The sequence below is a fragment of the Pseudophryne corroboree genome, chromosome 4 (assembly GCF_028390025.1).
Source record: "Pseudophryne corroboree isolate aPseCor3 chromosome 4, aPseCor3.hap2, whole genome shotgun sequence".
Taxonomy (NCBI): Eukaryota; Metazoa; Chordata; class Amphibia; order Anura; family Myobatrachidae; genus Pseudophryne; species Pseudophryne corroboree.
In genome coordinates, this window is record NC_086447.1 from 414596778 (window position 1) to 414621594 (window position 24817).

A 24817-nucleotide genomic window follows, 5' to 3' on the forward strand; every position below is an offset into this window, starting at 1 on the left:
TGTACATACACTCTGTGCTACCACCGCCACCTGTACATACATCAGGGTGTTTCTAGACAATTGGCTTCTAGTGCGAATGTAAAAATAAAATTGTGCTATGGGGCCCACATAGACATAGCTACGCTCCTGGGCACATGCCTAGTGTCTGTTTAGTTTATAACAGAGTTACCTGGGCTCAATGCCCAGAGTCACTTAAGATGGGTACACACCTATAAAATCTTTAGCCCGATCACCCAATATCGGGTTAACAGGACAAGGAATGTATAGGTGTGTATGCAGTACCGTTGCAGGAGTGTTAGCCGATAAACGGTTTACAATGCAGCCGCAACCGTTGGGATTGGGCGATCGCATCTTCTGTGTGGTTTAACCCAGTGGTTTCCAAACTTTTTTGAATCACGGCGCCCTAGAATATCAGAATTTTTTTTCACGGCACCCCTAGGCCAAAAATTTCTTATTGAGACATTTTTAAAGAAATATTACATTAAGTAGATCGCGTTTATATGTCATCCTTAGGGTCAGTTGTGTGGTGAGGGACAAGATTTGCTTCTGTTTGGCCACATATTTGATGATTGACAACCACCAGCACTGGTTTTGCCTATTATATTGACCATTAATAATTTGAATTGGTCCTGGACCACCAACCCAGGGCACCCCTGCAAGTGTCCCAAGGCACCCCAGGGAGCCACGGCACACAGTTTGGGAACCTCTGGTTTAACCCCTTCAGTGGTATGCCCGGAAAATGTCCGAGACCAGCTGCACTGTGCAAACTGGCAACCCCCGGAAATTTTCCGGGGAATGCCACTGCTGCCCCTCCATCCTCCTTGTACTCGGCCGGTGGACTTTGAAGAATGACGCAATCGTGTTGTGACATCATGATGCGATCGCGTCATTACACAAAACTCCGCCAGGTGATCGGAGTACAAGGGAGGAGGGGGGACAGGATTTCAGTGCAGGTGGGCTAGAGCCCACCAGCATGGATAACCTCGATGGTGTAAAACCATCTGGAATGGATCCATCGATGGTTTTACCCATCGATGATCATCCCTGCTTTATAGTACAAATGTGAATCAGGGGGCGCAGCTTAGTGAGTGTCAGGGGGCAGAGCTAAGCTCCATGCCCTGACACTTTGAGAAAAAAATATAATAAATAAATTTGGTAGCACTGTAGCATCGATGGCGAAAAACCATCTGGTTCTCCCCCATCGATGGTAAAAGTATTCAATATCGGTCATAGACGATGGCCATCCCTAGCTACCCCTAGACAACGAGCATTCCCCGTGGCAATGAGCATGGATCCCAGAGCATAAAACACCTGGCAAAAAGCATGACACAGCGCGTGAAGTCCCTGGTAACGCGCATAAACCCCTGGCAACACGCAGGTAAAAAAAAATTAAATCCTGCCCTGGGAGGTGTGACCAAATTCCAAAGAGTCACCACTGAAGGGGTTAATATTTCTCCTGATACCATAGAGGAACAGCTCCCCTCACTGCTGCTGCTGCCAGAGCATCACAGGGTGTCACACTGAATACACACTGCTCGGCTGACTGTGAAAGCAGATCAGTTGAATGATCGTAAAAGTGTGTACCCAGCTATATATGGGGCTCAGGCCTTTGGCTTGGCTAGTTATTACCAGAGTAACCTAAGCCTAATGCCCAGATCACTCACTAGGGGCTCAGGCTTCATGCCTGCTTAGTCAACAATGAGTGTCCATTTTATATAGTTTGTGCTATGTTTCCTTTAATATACAGTGCTACATAATATGTCAGCAGGAGCGGATCTAGGCATGGGCGAGCAGGGAGGGCACCCAGGGCACTGCAGCCTGTGGGCGCAGCCGCAGTCACCCCGCAGGCGCCCACACGCACCCCACATTCGACACTCCGGCTGCAGCAAGCGCCGTGGGCACCCGCTGCAGCCGGCTCCATTTTCAGACAGACACTAGAAGTCATAATTGACCTCTAGTGTCTGTGCAGCGCTGCTATGGGACGGCGGCCAGAGACGGAGCAGTAGCAGCGGCCGGGAAGCAGGAGCGGGGCTGGTGAGTATTGTTTTGTTTTTAGTGTTTGTAAGCGACGCTACAAGGGGCATCTCTACTTGTGGCACATCTAATGGGGGCACATCTAAGGGGGCATAACTACAAGGGCATCTCTACTGGTGGCACATCTAATGGGGGCACATCTAAGGGGGCATAACTACAGGGGCATCTCTACTGGTGGCACATCTAATGGGGGCACATCTAAGGGGGCATAACTACAGGGGCATCTCTAGTGGTGGCACATCTAATGGGGGCACATCTAAGGGGGCATAACTACAGGGGCATCTCTACTGGAGGCAAACCTAATGGGGCATAACTATAGGGGCTTCTCTACTGGGGGCACATCTAATGGGGGAAAAATCTACTGGGGGTACATCTAAGGGGGCATAACTACAAGGGCATCTCTACTGGAGGCAAACCTAATGGGGCATAACTATAGGGGCTTCTCTACTGGGGGCACATCTAATGGGGGAAAAATCTACTGGGGGTACATCTAAGGGGGCATAACTACAAGGGCATCTCTACAGGGGGCATAACTACTGGGGGCACATCTACTGGGGGCAAATCTACAGGAGGCACAACTACAGGAGCCACGCCGCCTCCCTATGAAGCTATGCCCCTATTTGTTACTCGCGCCTTTGCCGCGTACTAACCCTGTTTTGCCTGTCGGAGGGGGGGGGGGCGGGGGCGGCAAAGGAAACTTTCGCCCTGGGCGCCACAAGGTCTAGAACCGGCCCTGTATGTCAGCACTTAAAAAATAAAGGAAAATAAACATTCCAACAAATTAAGTGAGATTGAAGTCATTGAACCTTTTATCCTAGAATGTTAAACATAAGTTATATTCATAAAAGTAGCAGAAAATAGATATTCAATAAAATCAGACCATACAGTATTTTGGAGAGTTTCCATTTTGCTTATTATTTATCATTATCTAATGCACATGATTTTATTAACATAGCAACTCCTTTGTCATTCTGTGTAAATATAATCATTTGTTAATGTTAACATTCACTTCTTCAACTAATAATACAAAATAGTAATAATAAAGTTCTCTCAATTGTTACCATAATAAATATAGAATTTATTCTTACATGAGTTGTTGTAAATATATGTTTTTCTGTCAGGTGTAACCACAAGAAAACTAAACATTCTTTGATGGGTTGTAATTATTTTATGGAAACAATGTAGCCTAACAAATGGGCTCATTTATCAATGAGTGATAAATTTCACTGTGAGTGATAAAATGCACCAGCCAATCAGCTCCTATCTTCCATGTCACAGGCTGTGCTTGAAAAATGACAGTTAGGATGCGATTGGCTGGTGCCATTTATCACTCACGGTGAAATGTATCACTCATTGATAAATGAGCCTATAAGTCCCTAAGCATTTGTGCTCGGCTTATACAGCGTGGCAAGCCCCACTCTCCACCCCTAACTCCGGCTGCACCTGCTACACACAGTGTGACATCCAGACCAGAGCCAAGGAGCCTGTAACGCGTGTGAAGGAAGGGGGAAGAAAGGAGCCGGGTAAGGAGGAATGCAGTAGCCAGCAGCTGCCTCTCCCCCACAGCACAGCGCTAACAGCTTCTGCTCATCATTTCCCTTCACCCCCCTCATCCACTCCCACATCAGCAGCAGCAGCACCGGAGAAGTAGCTGCGCCGGAGCACAGACCCGGCAATCTCTCACTACTGCTGCTGCCCTCAGTTACAGCCTTCTTCTAAAAGTTGGGTGAAGGGGGAAATAGCAGCTGCCTAGAAGTTTGAAGTGGGCACAGATGTGGCACTGATAGATGTTATGGCTTGACAATGTGTATGTGAAGGTCTCTTGCAGGAAGCGGGTGACTGTATGACTGTGGTGTGTGTGTGTGCACTGGCCCCTACTGGGAGCACTGGCCCCTCCTGTGTGCGCAGAGCAGGCTCATAGCTAGGGAATTCCTCCTGTGTGTGCGCAGCCCCCGGCGTGTGACATCAGCTGCACACACATATCATCTGGGGAGATAGATGTTCCACTGGCACTGTCCGGAGCATTGCATCTGGCACGTCATATCTCTCTGTATATCAACGAGGACATTGGAACAGGCGGAGTAAGGGGATCTTGCTGGATTTGCCACTTTTTGCATAACAGGGTGATAGAGTTGGGTACAGAGGTTGGCATCATCTAGGCTGCCAGAATAGAAGAACAAGTTGTCCTACTGCCTAGAAGACACCGGCTTGCTTTGTGAATGGGGGTGCTGGTGGTCTGTGACCTGGTTTGAGCCGAGTGTTCACTCTGGTGAGTGCAGACTCATGCAGCACTTTGCACTGCACACGAAGGACTGGTGATGGTGCACCCAAACAGAAGGGGGAAGCACTCCGTCACACAGGGGGTAACGTGGGAGCCAGATCACACATCCTGAGAGGGAACCCTTTCCACAGGAGCATTTCTACCCTGGAGACCATGCTGCTGTATGTGACAGAGCTGAGCAATCCCATACAGGAGGCACGGTGTACATACTGCCTGCAGGAGCAGTGCCCTAACAGGAACGGACACAGAAACCTGTCTCAGTAAGACCCAAAGTCCATTTTGCACAGACAGTAGCCCCCAGGGAATGTCCTGATCTGACAGCCGGAGACCCTCAGTGACTGTTCCCTGATCTCGGAGACACACATCCCCCGACCCCAGCTCTGCTGCTGCCTGCATGCACCCAGGGCTCTGCCCGCGCCGGGGATGCCATGCCCCGCAACCACAGTGGAGGCGATGAGGGAGGCTCTGAACTCTGGATGAAGAGCACCGCCAGGGGCAGAGGCAGAGACCGCTACTACGGCATGAAGGATGTGGAGTCCGGACGGGGCAGCCGGGTGCTGCTGAACTCCAACCGAGGGGACGGCTTGCTCCTGCTGGGGACAAGCGAAACGGCCAGGGGCGCTGTGGGGACCGGGGGAGGTGTGCAGGAGAGCCGCAGGGGGAAGCAAGGAGCTCGCATGAGCTTATTGGGAAAGCCGCTGTCTTACAACAGCAGCCAGAGCTGCCGGAGGAACGTGAAGTACAGGAAGCTGCAGAACTATCTGTACAACGTGCTGGAGAGACCCCGAGGCTGGGCTTTCGTCTACCACGTATTTGTGTGAGTAACCACAATCACTCTCTGGTGACTTTTACCGCTGAGCTACAGTATGATGGAAGCTGTTGTATCCCTGACTGGTGTATCCCTGACCCCTGACTTACTACTATATAGTAAGGTGCTAGAGTCACTGGAGCATTGCATAGGCTGGGCCATTCAGCTGCTGTATAACTTTTAGGTAGAATGTCATTTGATGAGCTGGGATGCACCTGCCCAAATGCAGAATCACCTATCTGGCCTGTATATGTAGGAAGAATTGGCAAATTGGAGCTTATTCTTTATTGGCATGGCTCCCATACACAGCATGTGTGCTGTAATAGTGCTTTAAAAAGAATGTGTTTTTATTTGTGCACTGGTTAAAGAAAAGTCCTATAGGTTTGCCTTGAAGGCTGCTTAGTAACCTGCGATCATCACAATGTGGACTAGGGATGAGAATGATGATGATGATGATGATAATTGGCACTGGCCACATGGTGTATTGTCTGCTGGGCACAATTCAGAGGAAGTCCTGTCACTTGTCTCTAATAGTAATGGGGCGTGTTATAGCCAATGTATCATTAGATTTCTGCCTGTGGGTGAGAGAAGGCGGAAACTGCTGCTGGTGGGCTTTGTCTGTGACTCACAGTTCACTTCTCAGTGTCAAGAAAAAGTACAGCTGAGCTTTCAGTGTAAGGCAAGATGGTGTGTCAGTTCTGTTCTGTCACAGCCTAGATCTCCTATAGCCCTGGAGCAGCCAGCTCACACATATACCACCTACTTATATGTGTAGCTGTAATACTGTATCTCCTATGGTTCCTTTCATCTATTAGGGGATATACTATAAGTGACATTAAAACATATAAACTATTGCTAGAAAGATGTTATACATATGACATTCAGTCAGTTTTACAGAGCGGAAGATACACGAAAATGTTATTAAAACTGGCACAGTCATTACTATGGGAAGGTGATTGCTGTCTTACTATAGCTGATTCTTATTAGTTTTATTCATATCTTTACTTCAGAATGTGATGAAACCCAATGTAGTGGATTCTGAGAATACATGTGTCACAAGGATTGCCATAACTTGATTATATGATTGTTTGGATCCATCTGACATCTAGAGAAAAAATGGATGCTATTTAGGAAATGGAGGTAGTAACAAAAGTGAGAGGACTCAATATTGGTTCCTACATTTAGCTTCTACTAAATTAATTTCCTTTATTAGAATCATACTGTACATTAGATACCTGATTAATGAAGAACTCATCTACTTCCTGTTCTTGCTATTCCTGTCTTGAAGTAGAGACAATTCACAAACAAAATAATTAGATACACTGCAATGTTGTGAAGAAAGTACTTTTACTGTTTTTTTTAATACTGTTGACCTTTTTGTAAGTAAAGAATTCAACAAATCCTTTAGATGTTCTAATAGTATGACATTTGCAAAACTAATTCATTCCTGAATGTGTTTTTACTACATTAGCCCAACCATTTGTTTTTATCACAGTTAAAGTCTTTTTACCTACTTGGTATTTGAATGTAATCCTTATTGCGTGTCTGCTTCTGGAAAAATAGTTTGTCTAGTGAACTGACTGCCAGAGGACAGATCTTACTAAATATATAATGTTACAAGCTCAGAAATACACTGAAAGATATGCAATATTCATATCCTGGATAAATTGCTATGCACGAACACACATCCTTTTAGACGTTTAGACTTGACAAATTCACACATGAGAAACAAAGCCAGCCATACTGCATGATGAATGTCATGTTTGTATGTAAGCTGTGAAATATCACATTTATTGGGATTCCCCTTATCTGTTGGAAGAATTACTTGGATTCCATGTATGTGTTAGGAACACTCAGTTCATATCTGTTTTTATTGTTGATTTTTTTGTTTGTTTAGGTTCCATTATATGTAAAAATTGTTGTGGGTCATGTCAATGTTGCCACCAGAAAGCTATTAGCTTTGATCAATCTTGTGCAGTTCAGTTGCAAGCGATTTGCCTATGATGTCCAATATGTTTTGGCATTGATGCACTTGATTATTAAATCACCCCTTGTGTGTTCAGTTCTACTTTATTTATGGTTTTCTAAATAAGCACAGCAGCTCAAGTGCAAATCTGGTTTCCCTGTCATAAATGAGTGTGCAAATCATGTGCACCCTGTTGTGGCTCATGGTATAATAACAGGCTCAGGTATAAGACAGCTGATTGCTAATAATGTTTCCTAAACAGAATTGTGTTTCGAAACTACAGTTTAAAAGAAATAATGGTTTCAAATGACTTGTGGGACCATGTTTTATATTCTCTTAGTCCGATACTTGATAGTAATAATCATATTTGTTCACTTGTGAAATTCAGACTAAATGTAACAGGTATCCTTGGTTCCATACGGCTTTGTAGCAAGAGTAGCTCTAATTTTGCAGTAAGTTTAGTGTATTAAAGCAGTTGTTTAGCAAGGCCAACTCCTGAAGGCATGATTCCGGCAGTCAGAGTGTTGGTATGCATGAGGACCCATGGTTAATGTCACCCTCCTGGCTGCCACAGGCCTTCTGTGTGTTGTTGGCCTCTGACAGCCAAGATCTTACGGCTGAGATGTAAATAAAATGGTAACGTGTTTATTCTTTAATGATGCCTCAAAGTCATTTTAGAGCAGAAATTTGGCAGAAAAAAAATGCACGTTTAAACCTGTGTAAACTATGAATGAAAGATTCAGAATCCTTAGACTTGTATTTGGTAGAGAAAAAGCCTTCACCATTAAGCTGAGTGTATAATGAATGGATGATTGAAAACAAATGTTTGCTTTGCCCTGAAGACTCAAATGTTTCCAGTGATTTGAAGGGGTTGCTACTGTTTTCCCACAATGTATGTTTGTCATTTCATGTAGTCTGTGGTTAGAGTTAATGTCCTTTGTGACTTTAAAGCAGTTATTTTGTTATTATTGGAGTTGTTTCCCTTTATACTGAAATCACATTTCATTTTCTTTTCCAGTTTTGCAATTGGTAACTACATAAGTTAGTCATATCATCAGGAGGGATACTAGCTATTTTATTTTTTAAATATATACAAACGTGAATTTTGAACATTGTCAAAAGTAAAAATTATTTTGTAAGCTTGATGCAACGAATCAGTGTAATTAGACTGACATGTTATTGACTGGCAGTCACAGAATGGCACATTTACCGAAGTGATTTCGCTTTTGCCAGCGATGTCACTTTTATGAATGCAAAAGTCATTGAAGAGACTTGTTTACAAGGCTAAATTACCACTGGGTGGCCTTAAGTAGAGCCAGATGCCATGTCACTAATATTAGTGACAAATGTTTGGAGACCTGCAAGAAAGCAGTACGCTTTTAAAGGTGTTTTCCACCTTCAGTCATCTTTAATATACTGACTTCTACATTTTCTCCTGCTACATTTAGTTAACATTATTTTTTCTTTCTGCTACACCTTTATATGATCAGGCATAGTTGCTTATTTTGGTTGCTTTTGTATATTACCTAGCTGTTCACTCTTACAACTGTATCCAATTCAGAAATGTCCTGTGCTGGGGGTATATGCAGGGGCGTAGAGAGGGAGCTCAAGAGAGGGAGCTCAAGCTCCTGACACCAAAAATATTAGAAGGCGCAGTCCAACCGCGCCGGCATCGACCGCCCGGCTGCTCAGCCACCCACAGCTTGCAGCTGTTCAGCCACCCACAGCTTGCAGCTGTTCAGTCGGTAACAGCGTGAGCTGCTTCCTTCCTCCGCGCTACCAAGTTGTGCGTGTGGTGTCATGACATCATAACACACGTGCATATGATGTCAGATGGGTGGAGACGCTGCTGGAGAGGAGAGGAGCTGGGACGCACCGAGTATTTAAAAAAATATATATAACAAAAATGGTGCATTCTGGCTGCACAGCTGTGCCTGCCTGCTGCTATTTAGTATAATATGTTTTGTAATATAAGTTTTATTAAATAAATATATATATAAATATATATATATATATATATATATATATATACATATATAGATAGATAGATAGATAGATATAGATAGATGTATTTTGTATATCGATAGATAGATAGATAGATAGATAGATAGATAGATAGATAGATATGCTGAACGGTGACCTTGCACTCCTCTAAAGAGCTACATTGTTAACTCCATATTGTTTACTGCTGAGTGCCACCTTCTTCAAATTTGCTATATATATATATATATATATATAGTGTTCACTCTAGGTGTCTTTCACAGGGCGCTGCGCCCTGCCCTTTTTTTAGACACCTGAATGCGCCCTGCCCGTTTCTGTGCGCCCTGCCGCCCCGCACTTTGCTGCCCGCCTGACCCCGCCACGCAGCCGTAGCCAGCCGTGCGCCGCAGGACACATTTAACACACTGTAGTACTCACACGGAGCGTCTCCCTGCATGAGAGACCTCCGCGGCCCGCCCCGCCCTTAGCTGTCAGTCGCCGCAGCTCTCCTCCTCTGCGAGCAGACTATAGGTCTGCTCGTGATCTGGTGAGACAGGAGGGCTGGGTTTGCCTCTCCCGCCGATGCAAACCCATCCCTCCTGTGTGGATGAATCATTAAAAGGAGACGCCAGGGAGGATCAACAGGACGCCATTTTTAATGCCGCTCCGCAAGTGTGGCGGGTTGAATCAGCGCTCCCCCTCTATGTCCTGGGCTATATTTAACATGTAAGTACTGCAGTTGTAAACTTGTCTGAGCCTGAAGTGCTGGAGTACCAGTGTTGTATACCTGTTGCCAGACCTCATCATGTCTCTGACCCGCTATTGCCTGTGCCAGGGAGATCAGCTCTGCCCTGGATCCAGCACTGGCCTCTGCTCTAATTTATTACATGCCTGGTTTGAACTGCTATTGTCTGTCCTCTTTGTTGGACACCTATTGATCCTAGCTATCCTTTTGCGAGCCTTTAATACTGTTGGATACGTGGGACGTGTCGTGGACTCACTGTATTCAGCCCCCTATTGTCAGGTGCCCCCAGCATGGCTTAACATTTATTATTATTTATATATCGTCTATTTATATATCGCCATCACACTGTCACACTCTGCTTATGTAAATCCCACCCCCACAGAAACCTTTACATGTTCTTCCATTCTGCTGCTTGGTGGCTGCCATGAAGTTGGACGTTTATTCTCCATGAGCTGAGAACATTCTGTGATAAGTGATCTCTCCGCTAGTGCTTGGTCTGCTCAGTTGACATCTGCACGGATTCCTCCAGAGCAGTACATGATAGTTTACTTATTAAAGTCGGTGATATGGGATGGGAATGACATTCACATAAATATGGCAGCATGCAGCGATAAAAATGTGAATGATTTTCTGTGGAAGAAAAAGTTGTTTTTAAAATGCAGCAAAATGAGAATCCTGTTTGTCATTATATAGTTATTTTGTTTTAATTCTATTTAAAGCTGGGGTAGGACAACTAAATGTAAATTCAGGAGCAGGTCACATTTATGTGTCCGAGGGATCTTGTAATGAGCCCGGTAACTAGGCTTGCCCTCAAGTAATAATGGCTGCCTGAAGTGTGGTGCCACGTCTTATGGGGAAATGTCAGCCCACATCATGCAGAGTTTCCATACCATGTTGGGGTTAGTGGGTACAGTTATAATGCCCCCCTCATCCCTTTGCGCCCTTGGTTGTTTGAATTTTGTCCACTCCTGACTTACCGGTCTTGTGTTGTCTGTTAGGTGTCTACAACAGTGGTTTCCAAACTTTTTTGAATCACGGCGCCCTAGAATATCAGAATTTTTTTCACGCCACCCCTAGGCCAAAAATTTCTAATTGAGAAATTTAGAAAGAAATATTACATTAAGTAGATTGCGTTTATATGTCATCCTTACGGTCAGTTGTGTGGTGAGGGACGATATTTGCTTCTATTTGGCCACATATTTTATGACTGGCAGCCACCAGCACTGGCTTTGCCTATTATATTGACCATGAATAATTTGAATTGGTCCTGGACCACCAACCCAGGGCACCCCTGCAAGTGTCCCGAGGCACCCCAGGGAGCCACGGCACACAGTGTGGGAACCTCTGGTCTACAACGTCATGTGCTTGAACTTGGATTGTGTATATACACGTGGCGTGTGTCTGAGTTTATTTGCAGGTGTTCACTTTTCACAGCCAGGATTCATTGTTTATCTAAAGCTGTGTCACACCCATTGTTCAGGCTCCAGAGCCCTTGACAGGTCGCTGACTACCAGGGAGAGTCCCTACCACAGAACAGGGAGTAAAAGGAGCTAACATAGGAACAGGCCAGAACACACGGCCTATCCTGTATGTTACACCATGCAGTCCACCATTTTTAGTTAAGACAACTGTCTAAGCATTACAGTGTGGACATAATCGTGCCCTCCCGAATGAAAAATGTGCCCTCCTGAATGAAAAATGTGCCCTCCCCGTGATCAGCACCCTGCCCTAAAAAATTCCTAGAGTGAACACTATATATATATATATATATATATATATAAATACACACACACACATATATTGTTTATATATAATGTATATATCTATATACACATATATAATGCAAGTGTGCGGCACTCCTGGCAACTAAACAGGCAACTTTAAAATGGCATAGTTGCGGCAACGTTTTAGTGCCCTTTAATGTGTGGCACTTTCGTCACCTGACAAAAGTGCCACACATTAAAGGGCACTGAAACATTGCCGCACCTATGCCATTTTAATGTTGTCTGTTTAGTCGCCAGGAGTGCCGCACACTTGGATTATATATTGAGTGTTCTATGCGGACATGCGGCGACATTTGACATTATACTGGGAGAGCAGGACCATAATGTTGTTTATACACATATACAACAGAATGGACACCAATTTAGGATTTTTTATGTTTATTTCTTTTCAAGTGTAACATGCCACCACATGTTGGCCACACCCCTAACTCAGTACAGGGGTGGGGGGCGCCGAAACATACTCATGCTCCAGGCACCATGGCACCTAGCTACACCTCTGGGTATATGACAGTGGTTTTGTTAATGATATGGCTGAGGAACTCCTGTAGGGCACTGATTCCTAATATATCTGTGTGCAGGTTCTGCCTGGCTAATAAATTGTGACTGGACGAAATCTTCCAAGTCTGCCAGAACTTGAATGCTCTGGAGGTATGTCTGTCGGCCTCCTGCATATGAGTTCTGTACATGGGGAGCTGGCTTGGAGTGTATGTGAAGAAGATCTGTCATTCCTGAAAGAAGTAAATGAGGAGCACTGGAATGACCGTGAGATCCTGAGGATACAATGTCCAACAATACCCATTTAGGGGCGATTTTTATCTAAAGAGGTATATGAAAAAAGATACTGTAGGTACAAGACTGTTGTCTGTTGTATCAATGTGTAAACTGGATGAGCATGTATATAAACATAGTAAGTACTGTAGAATAGAATGAAAGCAAATAAATGCACTTCATTTACCGTATAAACAGAATAATTTCATAGAATTTCCTAGAAAACAAATTTCCTAGAAAAGATATATGCCTCAAAATGCCATCTATTTATTACATTCCAAATCAAATGTTTATGATTACACTTAAAATTAACACCTGCAAATAAGTACATTTTAATTAATTGAGTTCTGTAATATCAAAATAAATACTATAAGGTTGAATTGTCTTACACTTCTCTATGTAATCCATAGTGTAGACCAGATAGACACATACTACTAATATGCGTTTTATTTTCTTAGTACAATGAAAACACTATTGCAATAAGTACTTTATATAATAACATACATGCTGTAGGAGTAAAGCCATGCACAGTAAGTACTCACAATTAGTGGCAGTTTCAAAGGTAGGTGAAGTATTTTTACCTACTGTGGTCAGTGATGTTGTATCCAAGTCAATGCCTGGAATGCCAGTGGATAAAGCAACTCTATCCACGTGTCTATTAGGTGTGCAAGCGCTGGGTGTAGAAACGAACACAACAGATCCTGCACTGCACTGTACGATAACCTGCAGGTTCAGGGGAAGGACTTAGTGATGTGCAGAGATATTGAAACATGTGCAAAGCTTACTGGAGGAATGGTGATCACTATAGGGAACAGGTTGGCACAAGCACTTTATGGCAGTAAAAGCCTGTTTCTTGCACTTCTTCCATGGGGAGGCAAAGCAATGGGTCCAGGTACCCAAAACCAATGGGGAGAATTTACCTACCCCCAGCACTCTAGGCAGCTGCCTATTCAGTCTAGGATCTACATTGACTGTCACTATTGAGGCATTGTATTGAACATCAAAACAAAAAAAAAGTTCTGTGAGAGTTAGCACCGGGCTCTCACAGAACCTCACGTCTCACCCCAGTTTTAGTACTCTGAACGTCAACAGGCAGTAACAGTACTACTGTTTTCTAGGACAGAAAACCCATATACTGTATGGCTTCACCGCTTATGTAACTCCCCCTTGCATACTCAGTAGAGCAAAGTGAGGACTTAAGGAGTGGGGACGTGTGCCACCCATTCATGCATGCTAGGAACAGAGGTGGAGCTACAAGAACAGATGGATCCATCTATCAAGGCCTGCTCTACTTCTGTGGGCAGGTTTAGGGGCCCATTTATCAAGGAACACATATTGCATGCGATCTGGGTGGCATCTTACCGCCCAGGACCATTGCAATATGCAATGCTATCGGAGGCATGTATCACCCTGCACATGCAGGGACAAGGGAGCCCGTCCCTGCGATGTGCCGAGCGGGGTGTCCGGGCCTCTGCGTATGCGCAGTCATAGTGACAGCCGTGCACAGGGGACATTTCCGGGGGAGGGTTCCTGTGGAACCCTGCCGGAACTACATCCCGCGTTATGTAGCCCATAGGCTACAATGGGCTACCGCACTCAGGAGATTGTGGTAGCTGCGGGGGTCAATATCAGGAATGCATCGCATTACTGATATTGATACATTGGGCTGGCTGCAGACGGCAATGGGGGGCAGGCTGCAAGCGATCCCTCCTTCCTACATTCGGGGGACACCTAATATTTGCGGTTAGCTGTGTTCGGGGACATAGCCACAAATACTTTTTGATAAATGGGCCCCAAAGTGTTAAGCACAGATAATGTTAGACAGATAGAGATGATTTATTGCAATCAAGGGTGGATTTAGGGGTGAGGATGCCCCTAGGTACAACAGTAATGGCTGTCCCCCGCCTGCCTAATTTTATTATTTTTACTGATAAGCCCTCATTTGATAATAGCCAATTTAATACAGTAATAAAAAAAGCCATTAACTATGACATTTTAATTATGTATAGATATTTACTAAGTGAGACAGCTTACAAGGGCAGTTATCTGCATGTTCTATGCAGCTACATTCCACTGAAGATGCATAGGTACAGTGCAGTGGAAATATTTTGCAGTTAGTGGTACTTTTTAGGCTGACAGTGCCAACACAAGCATCCAAGAGCTGCCCACCAAACAAGTGCCGCCGCTAGGCATATGCCTCCAGTGTCTAGTGGGATATTTGCTACTGATTGCAATGTACCTGTAGTCATAATGCATCTAGAGGAGAATATGTAACCAGCTACTGTATGTCATCTACACTCTTTCAGTTATCATCTACCCACCCTATTTAAGCTTCATATATAAATACATTGGTGGCTTCTGCTCTATTCTTATTAATGGCCCTTGGTCCCTATCGGGACAGACAGTATTATATAAAACTTTGTAGGTTTTGTGTTTCCAGTCCAAATAGCCTGAACAATTTTACACAGAGGTCTAATACGTTGTGGATTATTTGAACACACTACAAAGCTGGGAAACTCTTTTTATAATGTAGAGCAGGAAAAAAGTTAAAATAAATGGTAGTTACTATGCTTTCCATCATAATCTCTGTTACCGGAAATCTAAACAATGCGGATTAAATGTGTACTAACCCAAATTTCCTTTTCCTATTTTTTGGACTAATGTAAATATTAGGCACTTAACTACTGTATATTTTTGTGGTACCACTGTAGTTTGCTTCAAGGAATGATTTACTAGTACTACATCCATGCAAGCTGAACTCTGTAAGCGACATGATAAAGTAAAAAAAAAAAAAAAAAGTGCACGAAAGTTTTTCTTGCAAATAAGGGCATTCCTAAAGTGACCAAATAATGCCAATTGTGCTCTGCAGTTATCCCCACAAACACATCTGGACAGCACTATTACCTTTAAAGAAGGACCCAAATCAGAAAGAAAGAGGTTTTTTTGTGGTGTTTAAGAACTAAAGATTTAGTAAATAATCCACAAAACATAAGAATATTTGCATTTGATGTTAATGCACCTGCTCTATAAATTCACCATTCATACTGTATGAGCAGGAAGTTCCCAGAAAGGTGGCAATGAAACCCACTGGGCTTTTTTTAAACAGTTTAAGAAGTAAGGAGAAAGATCAGGTAAGAGTATGATCATTATAGCTATTATAGCTAATGGGGGCAGTGAATCAAAAGGTACTGTAAGTATTTATATATTTTTTATTATAACACTTTAATATCATACATAGAACAAAATTTTCAGATTTTATTTTAATAATCCTGCTCCATTAAAGAAAGACATTTGTGATTAGTTTAGACAACTGTAGACTGTTTGATACGCTGACATTATAAGATTGTCTTGTTACATTTTGTTACTGTTTTCAGATAAATATTGAGGCTTGGCGTGGCAGCCGTTTACATTGCATAAACCAAAATATCACTGAACAATGAATCTCTATTCTTCTGAGGGTATGCCATAGACTCTTATGAAACACCCCACTGCAAACTGTTGCTTGATTTTGTTTCTCAGTGTCACCGCATGCATTGAACATGGATCTCTCCTAAACAGAATCTGCAGTGTTGCCACGGTGACACTTCAGCAATGTTTTTGTTATGAACTGTGCACGTGCAATTCCCATACCTCTCTGCTTCTCTTGCACACCAGATGAATTTACCAATACAGACCCTTTCTCAATGTACTGTATGTATGTAACACCATTTGCAGGGGACCCGTTCAATTTGCAGACTGTTGTGATCCCAGCGGTCAGGATACTGACACCAGAATCCCGACAGCCGACAATGCTTCCAGCCAGAATCCCGGCAAAACAGGACTATTCCCACCCGTTGGTGTCCACGACATTTTCTAGTGACATTCAAAATGCAACTATGAAATACTTCAGACCAGTGGCAAATATTTCAGCCCCCCACCCAGGTAAAAAACACCACCCCGATCAGTGTCAGTGAAGCCAGATGCACTCCGTGACTGCACTGGCTTCACTGTGACTGGCACTGACTTCCGATTGGACTTTTGACCTGTCATTCACAGACACAAAAGGCTGTCCCATCGGGAGGTATTTTCTCCCTCCGGGACTGCCAGACCGGGCTGCGATAGGCAGAGAGCTGGCTGCCATTTACCTCACCGCATGCCCTTGGTGCGTGCTGCAGACCTCCTTCTACCCCTGCACCTTGACATTGAACATAGCAGCAACAGCACAGAAAGCAACATAGCAAAATAAACAATACCTGCTGTATAATAGGGAAAACAGCAAAAGAAGTCACCATCAAACCCCCCCCCCAAAAAAAAAACCAAAAAAAAAACACTAATTGTTTAAAAGTAACATTCATATTCACTTACTTTTGTAAAATGAAAGTGTTGATCCCTTTCATTCATTAAACAGGTAACGCAGGAGATTTCACTGATATATCCAGCTTACTTGTCATCCCCATAGTGGAACCTGGTCCCTATACACTAGTATGGGGACCACCTTATTTCACAATTATTTCCCTTATTTCCTAATTGAACAAACTCAGAAAATAATGGACGCCATCTTCAGATGAGAAGGAGTACCAGACAGCAAAGAGGGATCCTTCACGCCTGCTTGCCTCTCTCCGCCAGACATGGGATCTTGTGCCCATGTATGAACCCCAGTTCATGCATGTGCGCTAACACAGCATTGTTACATTTCAGTGCTACAGTGATAGTGTTAGCGGTGATAGGACACAATGGGACAGATAGTAACATCGTAACATAGTATCTGAGGTTGAAAAAAGACAATTGTCCATCGAGTTCAACCTATTTGTGGTCTCCTATGCATGATGATTTTACTAAAATTTCTGACTGATGCTGCTGTCAGCTGTTGCATTTTATCCCTATTTATAGTAACTATAATGCATGACTATGCACCATACCCCTGGATATCCTTATCCATTAGGAATTTATCTAACCCATTCTTAAAGGTGTTGACAGATTCCGCCATTACAACTCCCTCGGGCAGGGAATTCCAAACACGTATTGTCCTTACCGTGAAAAAGCCTTTACGCCGTATTGTGCGGAATCTCCTCTCCACTAACCTGAGCGAGTGTCCACGAGTCCTCTGTGTTGATCTAACCAAAAACAGGTCCCGCGCAAGCTCTGTGTATTGTCCCCTTATATATTTGTAGATGTTGATCATATCCCCTCTTAGTCTCCGCTTTTCCAATGTAAACATGCCTAGTCTTTCAAGCCTTTCCTTGTATTCCATCGTCTCCATGCCCTTAATTAGTTTGGTCGCCCTCCTCTGTACCTTTTCAAGCTCCAGGATATCCTTTTTGTAGTACGGTGCCCAGAATTGTACACAGTATTCAAGGTGTGGCCTCACTAGTGATTTATATAACGGGAGTATAATACTCTCGTCCCTAGCATCAATACCCCGTTTTATGCATGCTAATATCTTATTGGGGATATGTTCATAATATCTTATTAGCCTTCTTTGCTGCAGTCCTACTTTGGGTACTACTGCTTAGCTTGCTATCTATGAGGACACCTAAGTCCTTTTCCAGTACAGAATCCCCTAATTTTACCCCATTTAGTAGGTAGGTGTAATTTTTGTTCTTGTTACCACAGTGCATTACCTTACACTTGTCTGTGTTGAAGCGCATTCTCCATTTGGCTGCCCATGCTTCTAATTTAACTAAGTCGTTCTGAAGAGACTCGGCATCCTCCTCTGTATTTATAGCCTTACACAATTTGGTATCATCTGCAAAAATTGACACCATGCTCTCTAGACCTTCTGTTAGGTCGTTAATGAAAATATTGAACAATAGCGGTCCTAATACTGAGCCTTGCGGCACACCACTTAGCACTTCAGTCCAAGTTGAAAAAGATCCATTAACCACAACGCGCTGCTCCCTATTATCTAACCAGTTTTTGACCCAAGTGCATATTGTGCTTCCTAGCCCTGATTCTTGTAGCTTGTAGATAAGTCTCATGTGTGGTACAGTATCGAACGCTTTGGCAAAGTCTAAAAAGATTACATCCACGTCTTTACCCTGATCTAGGTTTGCGCTTACTGGTTCATAAAAGCCAAGTAAGTTGGTTTGACAGGATCTGTCCTTCATAAACCCATGTTGATTCCTTTTAATGACCTTATTGACTTCAAGGAACTTCTGAATACTATCTCTTAGAATACCTTCCAATACTTTCTCCACTATAGATGTAAGACTAACTGGTCTATAATTACCTGGTTCAGCTTTACTTCCCTTTTTGAATATAGGCACTACTTCCGCTATACGCCAGTCTTTGCGAACCATACCTGATATAACTGAATCCTTAAAGATCAAAGATAGCAGTTTTGCCAGTTCAGAGTGAAGCTCCATTAGAACCCTTGGGTGAATACCATCGGGCCCTGGTGATTTATTAATCTTTAAATGTTTTAATCGGTCACAGACTACTTCCTCGCTTAAATAAGTACCTATCAGTGGGATATTCTCATTATTGAGATTGTGTGTCAGTCCCTGAAATGGGTCCTCTCTAGTGAATACTGTTGAAAAAAACTCATTTAGTGTGTCCGCTATGTCATTATCATTTTTGCTTAAGACTCCCAACTTGTCTTTTAAAGGGCCTATACTCTCCTTCTTTAATCTCTTGCTATTAATGTATTTAAAGAATTTTTTGGGATTCGCTTTGCTTTCCTTTGCTACTAGTTTTTCAGTTTCTACTTTAGCCGCTCTTGTTTCCTTTTTGCAAATTTTGTTACATTCCTTATAGTGCTAAAATGACTCTGCTTCCCCGTCAGATTTGTATTTTTTAAATGCTCGCCTTTTCTTGCCTATAAGTTCCTTAATGTTTTTGTTAAGCCACATCGGTTTATGATTTTTATTTCTTTTTTTGCTACTCATAGGAATAAATTTGAGTGTATTTTTAGCTAGCAGGAATTTTAGTACCTCCCATTTCTCCGTAGTATTTTTTCCTAAAAACAAACCTTCCCATTCAATATCCCTGAAAAATACCCTCATCTTTTAAAAATTTGCTTTGCTAAAGTTTAGAGTCCTAGTTGAGCCAGTATAGGGCTGTTTATGGAAACTGATATTGAATGTGACCATATTGTGGTCGCTGTTTCCTATGGGTTCCCCTACTATAATACCTGATACCAAATCCCCATTGTTTGTTAATACTAGGTCTAAGATTGCATTGTACCTAGTTGGTTCCTCAGTTAGTTGGACTAAGTAGTTATCATTAAGTGTGTTTAAAAAAATATTTCCCCTAGCAGTATCACATGAATCGTTTTTCCAGTTTATCTCTGGATAGTTAAAATCTCCCATCACTACTATGTCTCCTACTCCTGCTGCTCTTTCAATTTGCTTTAGTAACAATTCCTCATCAGATGCGTTGATACCAGGCGGCCTATAGCATACACCCAATACTAACTTTTTTATTCCTTTTTCCCCGCATGCAATTTCTACCTATAATGTCTCGACAGTGTCTACAGTCCCCTCCTGAATATCTTCCCGTATATCAGGTTTTAAAAACGGCTTTACGTAAAGACACACCCCTCCACCCTTTTTATTTAGTCTGTCTCTCCTAAACAGTGTATAGCCCTCCAGATTGACTGTCCAATCATGAGATTCATCCCACCAAGTTTCAGTAATGCCTATAATATCATACTGTTTGCGGATCAGCTGTCCCCGCTCTGGAGCAATGCTCTTCGGATTGCATTACTGGCAAATCATTTCTCTTATACAGTAGCTTGTGTACAAAAATTTCATCCACTGGTAGATCTTTTCAAACGGGAATTGTCAGCAATATAATTCTGACACAAGAGCATGCTTTATGCATTATGGGGGTCATTCCGAGTTGATCGCTAGCTGCTGATGTTCGCAGTGCAGCGATCAGTTGAAAAAAATGGCTAATCTGCGCATGCGTATGCACCGCAATGCGCACATGCGACGTACGGTTACAAAGTCCTTTGTGGTTTTGCACAGGTTCTAGCGAAGCTTTCAGTCGCACGGCCGAACGCAGGAAGATTGACATGAAGTGGGTGTTTCTGGGAGTCAACCGACCGTTTTCAGGGAGTGCTTAGAAAAACGCAGGCGTGTCGGGGAAGACGCAGGCATAGCTGGGCGGGTGTGTGATGTCAAAAGATGTCCCTCCGTCGTTAGAATCAACGCACACGAAGAGTAACTACAGGGCTGGTCTTGTTTTGCACAAAATGATTTTGCAGGTGCTCTGCTGCACAAGCGTTCGCACTTCTGCAAAGCGAAAATACACTCCCCAGTCAGTGGCGACAATGCGTTTGCACGGCTGCTAAAAACTTCTAAAGAGTGATCAACTCGAAATGACCCCCTAAGTTGGGCCACATACTGTAAATGCATATATTACTGGGAGAGACTATTAATGCAGCATGTAGAATTATTCTGACAATTTAGTCCATCCTAAATTCACTTTGAACACTTGTATAAAATATTTTATTTATTCATTAACATTTAACTAGCACAAAGAGGTGTTCGGAAGTTTACAATCTGTAGGCTTTCTTTATATGAAATAATAAGTCCTTATTTTTCGGTGTGTCACGGCTTTATTCACGGTACACCACACCAGTCCATGGATGCATGCATGAATTTAAGCTTTTAACTAGAGGAGATGATGATCTGCACAGTAGCATTTTCAAAAGCTACTTCATTAACACGTGTACTTAAGCTGTCATGCAAAAAAGCAAATACTGCATCTAGTAGATAAATCCATTCAGGCAAAGGCTATTTAAAGATACAGGGGTTTATTTACTAATATTCGTGTTTTGACCGTTTTGAAGGGTGTTTGAACTCGAATGGTATCGGGTGCATTTTACTGCAACTTTTTGAATACTGATATGGTCATTCACTAAGCTGCCGAGTTTTGCACAATCGTTTTTCCCGATGTCGATGTGATTCGTAATATCAGGCAGTGTTTTACGGGAGTGATGAGTAAAACGCTGCCTCAAAAAACACAAGGAAACCCGGTGAGATCCGTGCAGGGCTTCATTGTGTACCTTAAAAAGTTCATTAAAGTCTTTAAAATTCTGGAAAAAATTGCGTGGGGTCCCCCCTCCTAAGCACAACCAGCATCGGGCTCTTTGAGCCGGTCCTGGTTGAAAAAATATGGGGTAAAAAATGACAGGGGTTCCCCCATATTTAATCAACCAGCACCGGGCTCTGCGCCTGGTCCTGGTTCCAAAAATACGGGGGACAAAAAGCGTAGGGGTCCCCCGTATTTTTGAAACCAGCACCGGGCTCCACTAGTCAGGTACATAATGCCACAGCCGGGGGACACTTTTATCCTGGTCCCTGCGGCCCTGGCATTACATACCCAACTAGTCACCCCTGGCCAGGGTACCCTGGAGGAGTGGGGACCCCTTAAATCAACTTTGTGGTCAGCGGTTGACCGAAAGTAACCTCACCGCTGACTGCAAAGTTCCCACCATTGGTTACAATGGAGCGCATAGGCGCTACATTGTATCACTGCCGTGTGCTACCTGACAGACACTACAGGAGCACACAGCCAATCAGGAGGGTGCCACGACGTGGCGCTCCCTGATTGGCTGAAGGAACCCTCTTAGACAGAAGTCAGGGGGGGTTCCTGGCAGTCGGGGAAAGGGGTCCCATGTGAAAACATGGGGCCCAATTCAGTGCGTGGTCGGGTGTCCGTTTTTTTATTTTGCAAAGTACGTGGATTACAAAAAAAACAGAAGAGGACCGATCTACACTGGATTATGTGAGTATAATTGTTCCCACAGGTACCCCATGGATTCTACATGGAGAAGAGGACCGACCCTCGTGTGAAAATAGGTAAGTATGTATGTTTGGAGGTGTGCATGTATGGAATAAACTTATACTTTCAAGGTGTGTGTCTCCTGTTTTTATTGGGGTATTTTTCTAGTAGTAGTACTACAGGTACCAGCGGGCCCGGTTTTCCAATGCATGCTGGTACTTGTGGTTCTCCAAGTACCAGCTTGCGGGGGAGGCTTGCTGGGACTTGTAGTACTGCTACTAAAAACAATATTCACATTTTAACAAAAAGGCTATCAGCCCCCCATCCGCTGCCCTTGGATGGGGGGACAGCCTCGGGCTTCACCCCTGGCCCTTGGGTGGCTAGAGGGGGGGACCCCTTGATTTAAGGGGTCCCCACTCCTCCAGGATACCCCGGCCAGGGGTGACAAGTTGGGTATGTAATGCCAGGGCCGCAGGGACCAGGATAAAAGTGTCCCCCGGCTGTGGCATTATGTACCTGGCTAGTGGAGCCCGGTGCTGGTTTCAAAAATACGGGGGACCCCTACGCTTTTTGTCCCCCGTATTTTTGGAACCAGGACCAGGCGCAGAGCCCGGTGCTGGTTGATTAAATATGGGGGAACCCCTGTCATTTTTTACCCCATATTTTTTCAACCAGGACCGGCTCAAAGAGCCCGAGGCTGGTTATGCTTAGGAGGGGGGACCCCACGCAATTTTTTTTCCTGATTTTACACTAAACAGACCCTTTCCCATAGATAACCATGCACAGATCTCACTGATCCGTGCATGGTTATCCAAACTTGACTGGAAAAAGTGGGTCTATTTTTTTGCTGCTTTTTTTAACGAATCGAAAAAAAACCAGACCCGCACTTGAGCACTCAGAAACTAACACCCAAATACGAATGAATAGTGAATGGCCGTATTCTATGAAATAACAGCCGCGTTTGACCGATGGTCTATTCATTCGTATTTCGGAAGGCTGTCATTCAAATCATTACGAATAGACCAGACACTGCCGAGATTGGTGCTTAGTAAATTCCCGGATTGGGACTTAGAAAAAACAACACAAATCGGCCAAACTCGGATTTTTAGTAAATACTGGCCACAGTATTAGTATTACTGTTTTTTGTTTTTTTACTTAGCATTATCATTTTTCGTAAGGCAAATATTGTGATACAATTAAGCAGTTCTGTAGTTGAAGCTGCCTAAACCAGAGTATAGTGCGTCTGACTCCTTGCAAGCAGTCAGTCCAGTGCTAAATTCTCAGCTATGTGTATGGGCTGGATCCAGGGCAGCCATCAGGGGGGGCTCTGTGGGGACTGGTGTCCCGGGCCCTTACAAAGAAGGGGCCCACCCCTGGCTCCTACCGCCAATACTTGTAGAGCTCCACCAGTCTGCGAATCAACAGCAGTCTGATGCGCAAGGAGGACTTCTGAAAACAAGCCTTATCTGCGCATCAGCTCTCTGTAAACCGTTCCTGTTGGTCCGCAACACTCCACCTATATGTAACATCACAATGTATGACATCACTTACAGGTGGAGCAATGTGGCAGAATAATTTTTTGGGGAGGCAGGGACCCTGTCTATATTGTCAGTCCTAGGCCCTATAATTTCTGATGGCAGCCCTGGCTGGATCTCTACCCAACAGGGCCGGATCTAGATTTTGTGGCGCCCCGGGCAAAAAATAGGGGCGTGGCTTCACAGAGAAGGGGCGTGGTCAGTTATGCCTGCTGTAGAGTTGTGCCCCCAGTAGAGTTGTGCCCCCTAGTTGCGCCATGCTCCCAGTACTGTGCCCCCTGTAGAGTTGTGCCCCCTAGTTGCGACGTGCTCCCAGTACTGTGCCCCCTGTAGAGTTTTGCCCCCTAGTCGCGCCGCTTAAAAAATAAATTAATACTTAAAATCCCCGCTCCTGCTTCCCGAACGCTGCTGCCCTCCTTCTCCGGCCGCCAGTGCCGCTCCTCTGTTCTATGGGAGAGACGAAGTGACGTCTCTCCCATAGCACCGCGTAGACACTAGAGGTCAATTATGACCCCTAGTGTCTATGTGCCGCTCCCATAATACAGTGCGATGTGCAATGAAGTCATCGCGCACCGCACAGCACCGGGCATCTGTAAAGCACCGGGGAGCACCAGTAGCAGATCTTGCCACAGCGGCGGCACCCTCCGGAAGGCGGCACCCCAGGCAAAAATCCTGCGTGCCCGTAGCAAGATTGGCTACTGCTACCCAGAGTCTATTCAGTACTGTAATTATGAGCTGCAGGGAGTGCTTGCTGGCTCCTTACCCCTGTCTGTCAGAGACTCAAGCGGCCTCCCCTCTGCTGGCAGTGGTTCAGGTCCCCCTCCCCCACCGGGCATCTCAATGCTGGGATGCCGGCATTGCACACCCCCTCTACTCACTACATTCACATTTCCATACGTATACACCACACATTAGCTAGTCACCAACTCTCTTAACTCATATTAGATTTTGACGGCAGTAAGAACCACTTGGCCCATCTAGTCTGACCCTGTACAAAGACACACTTGAACACTAGGGTTAATTTTTGTTGGAAGCCAATTAACCAACCTGTATATTTATTGATTGAGGTAGGAAACCAGAGTACCCTGAGGAAACGCACATAAGCTTGGGGAGAATATACAAACTCCACACAGTTAGGGCAATGGTGGGAATCAAACCCATGACATCAGTGCTGTGAGGCAATAATGCTAACCATTACACCATCC

General features: G+C 44.1%; 1 protein-coding gene across 2 annotated transcripts in view; it reads left to right on the plus strand.

The window, feature by feature from the left end:
* Positions 1-3479: 3479 nt before the first annotated feature.
* The window catches only part of KCNQ5 (potassium voltage-gated channel subfamily Q member 5), a 1045273-nt gene continuing 1023935 nt past the window's right edge, over positions 3480-24817 (plus strand). Inside the window, exon 1 of one of the 2 annotated variants that reach the window (XM_063916808.1) lies at positions 3480-5132. In XM_063916808.1, the coding sequence (XP_063772878.1) occupies positions 4744-5132 (389 nt within the window). In that variant the 5' untranslated portion in view covers positions 3480-4743. The remainder of the gene's footprint in view (positions 5133-24817) is intronic. The other variant, XM_063916809.1, reaches the window with a different exon arrangement.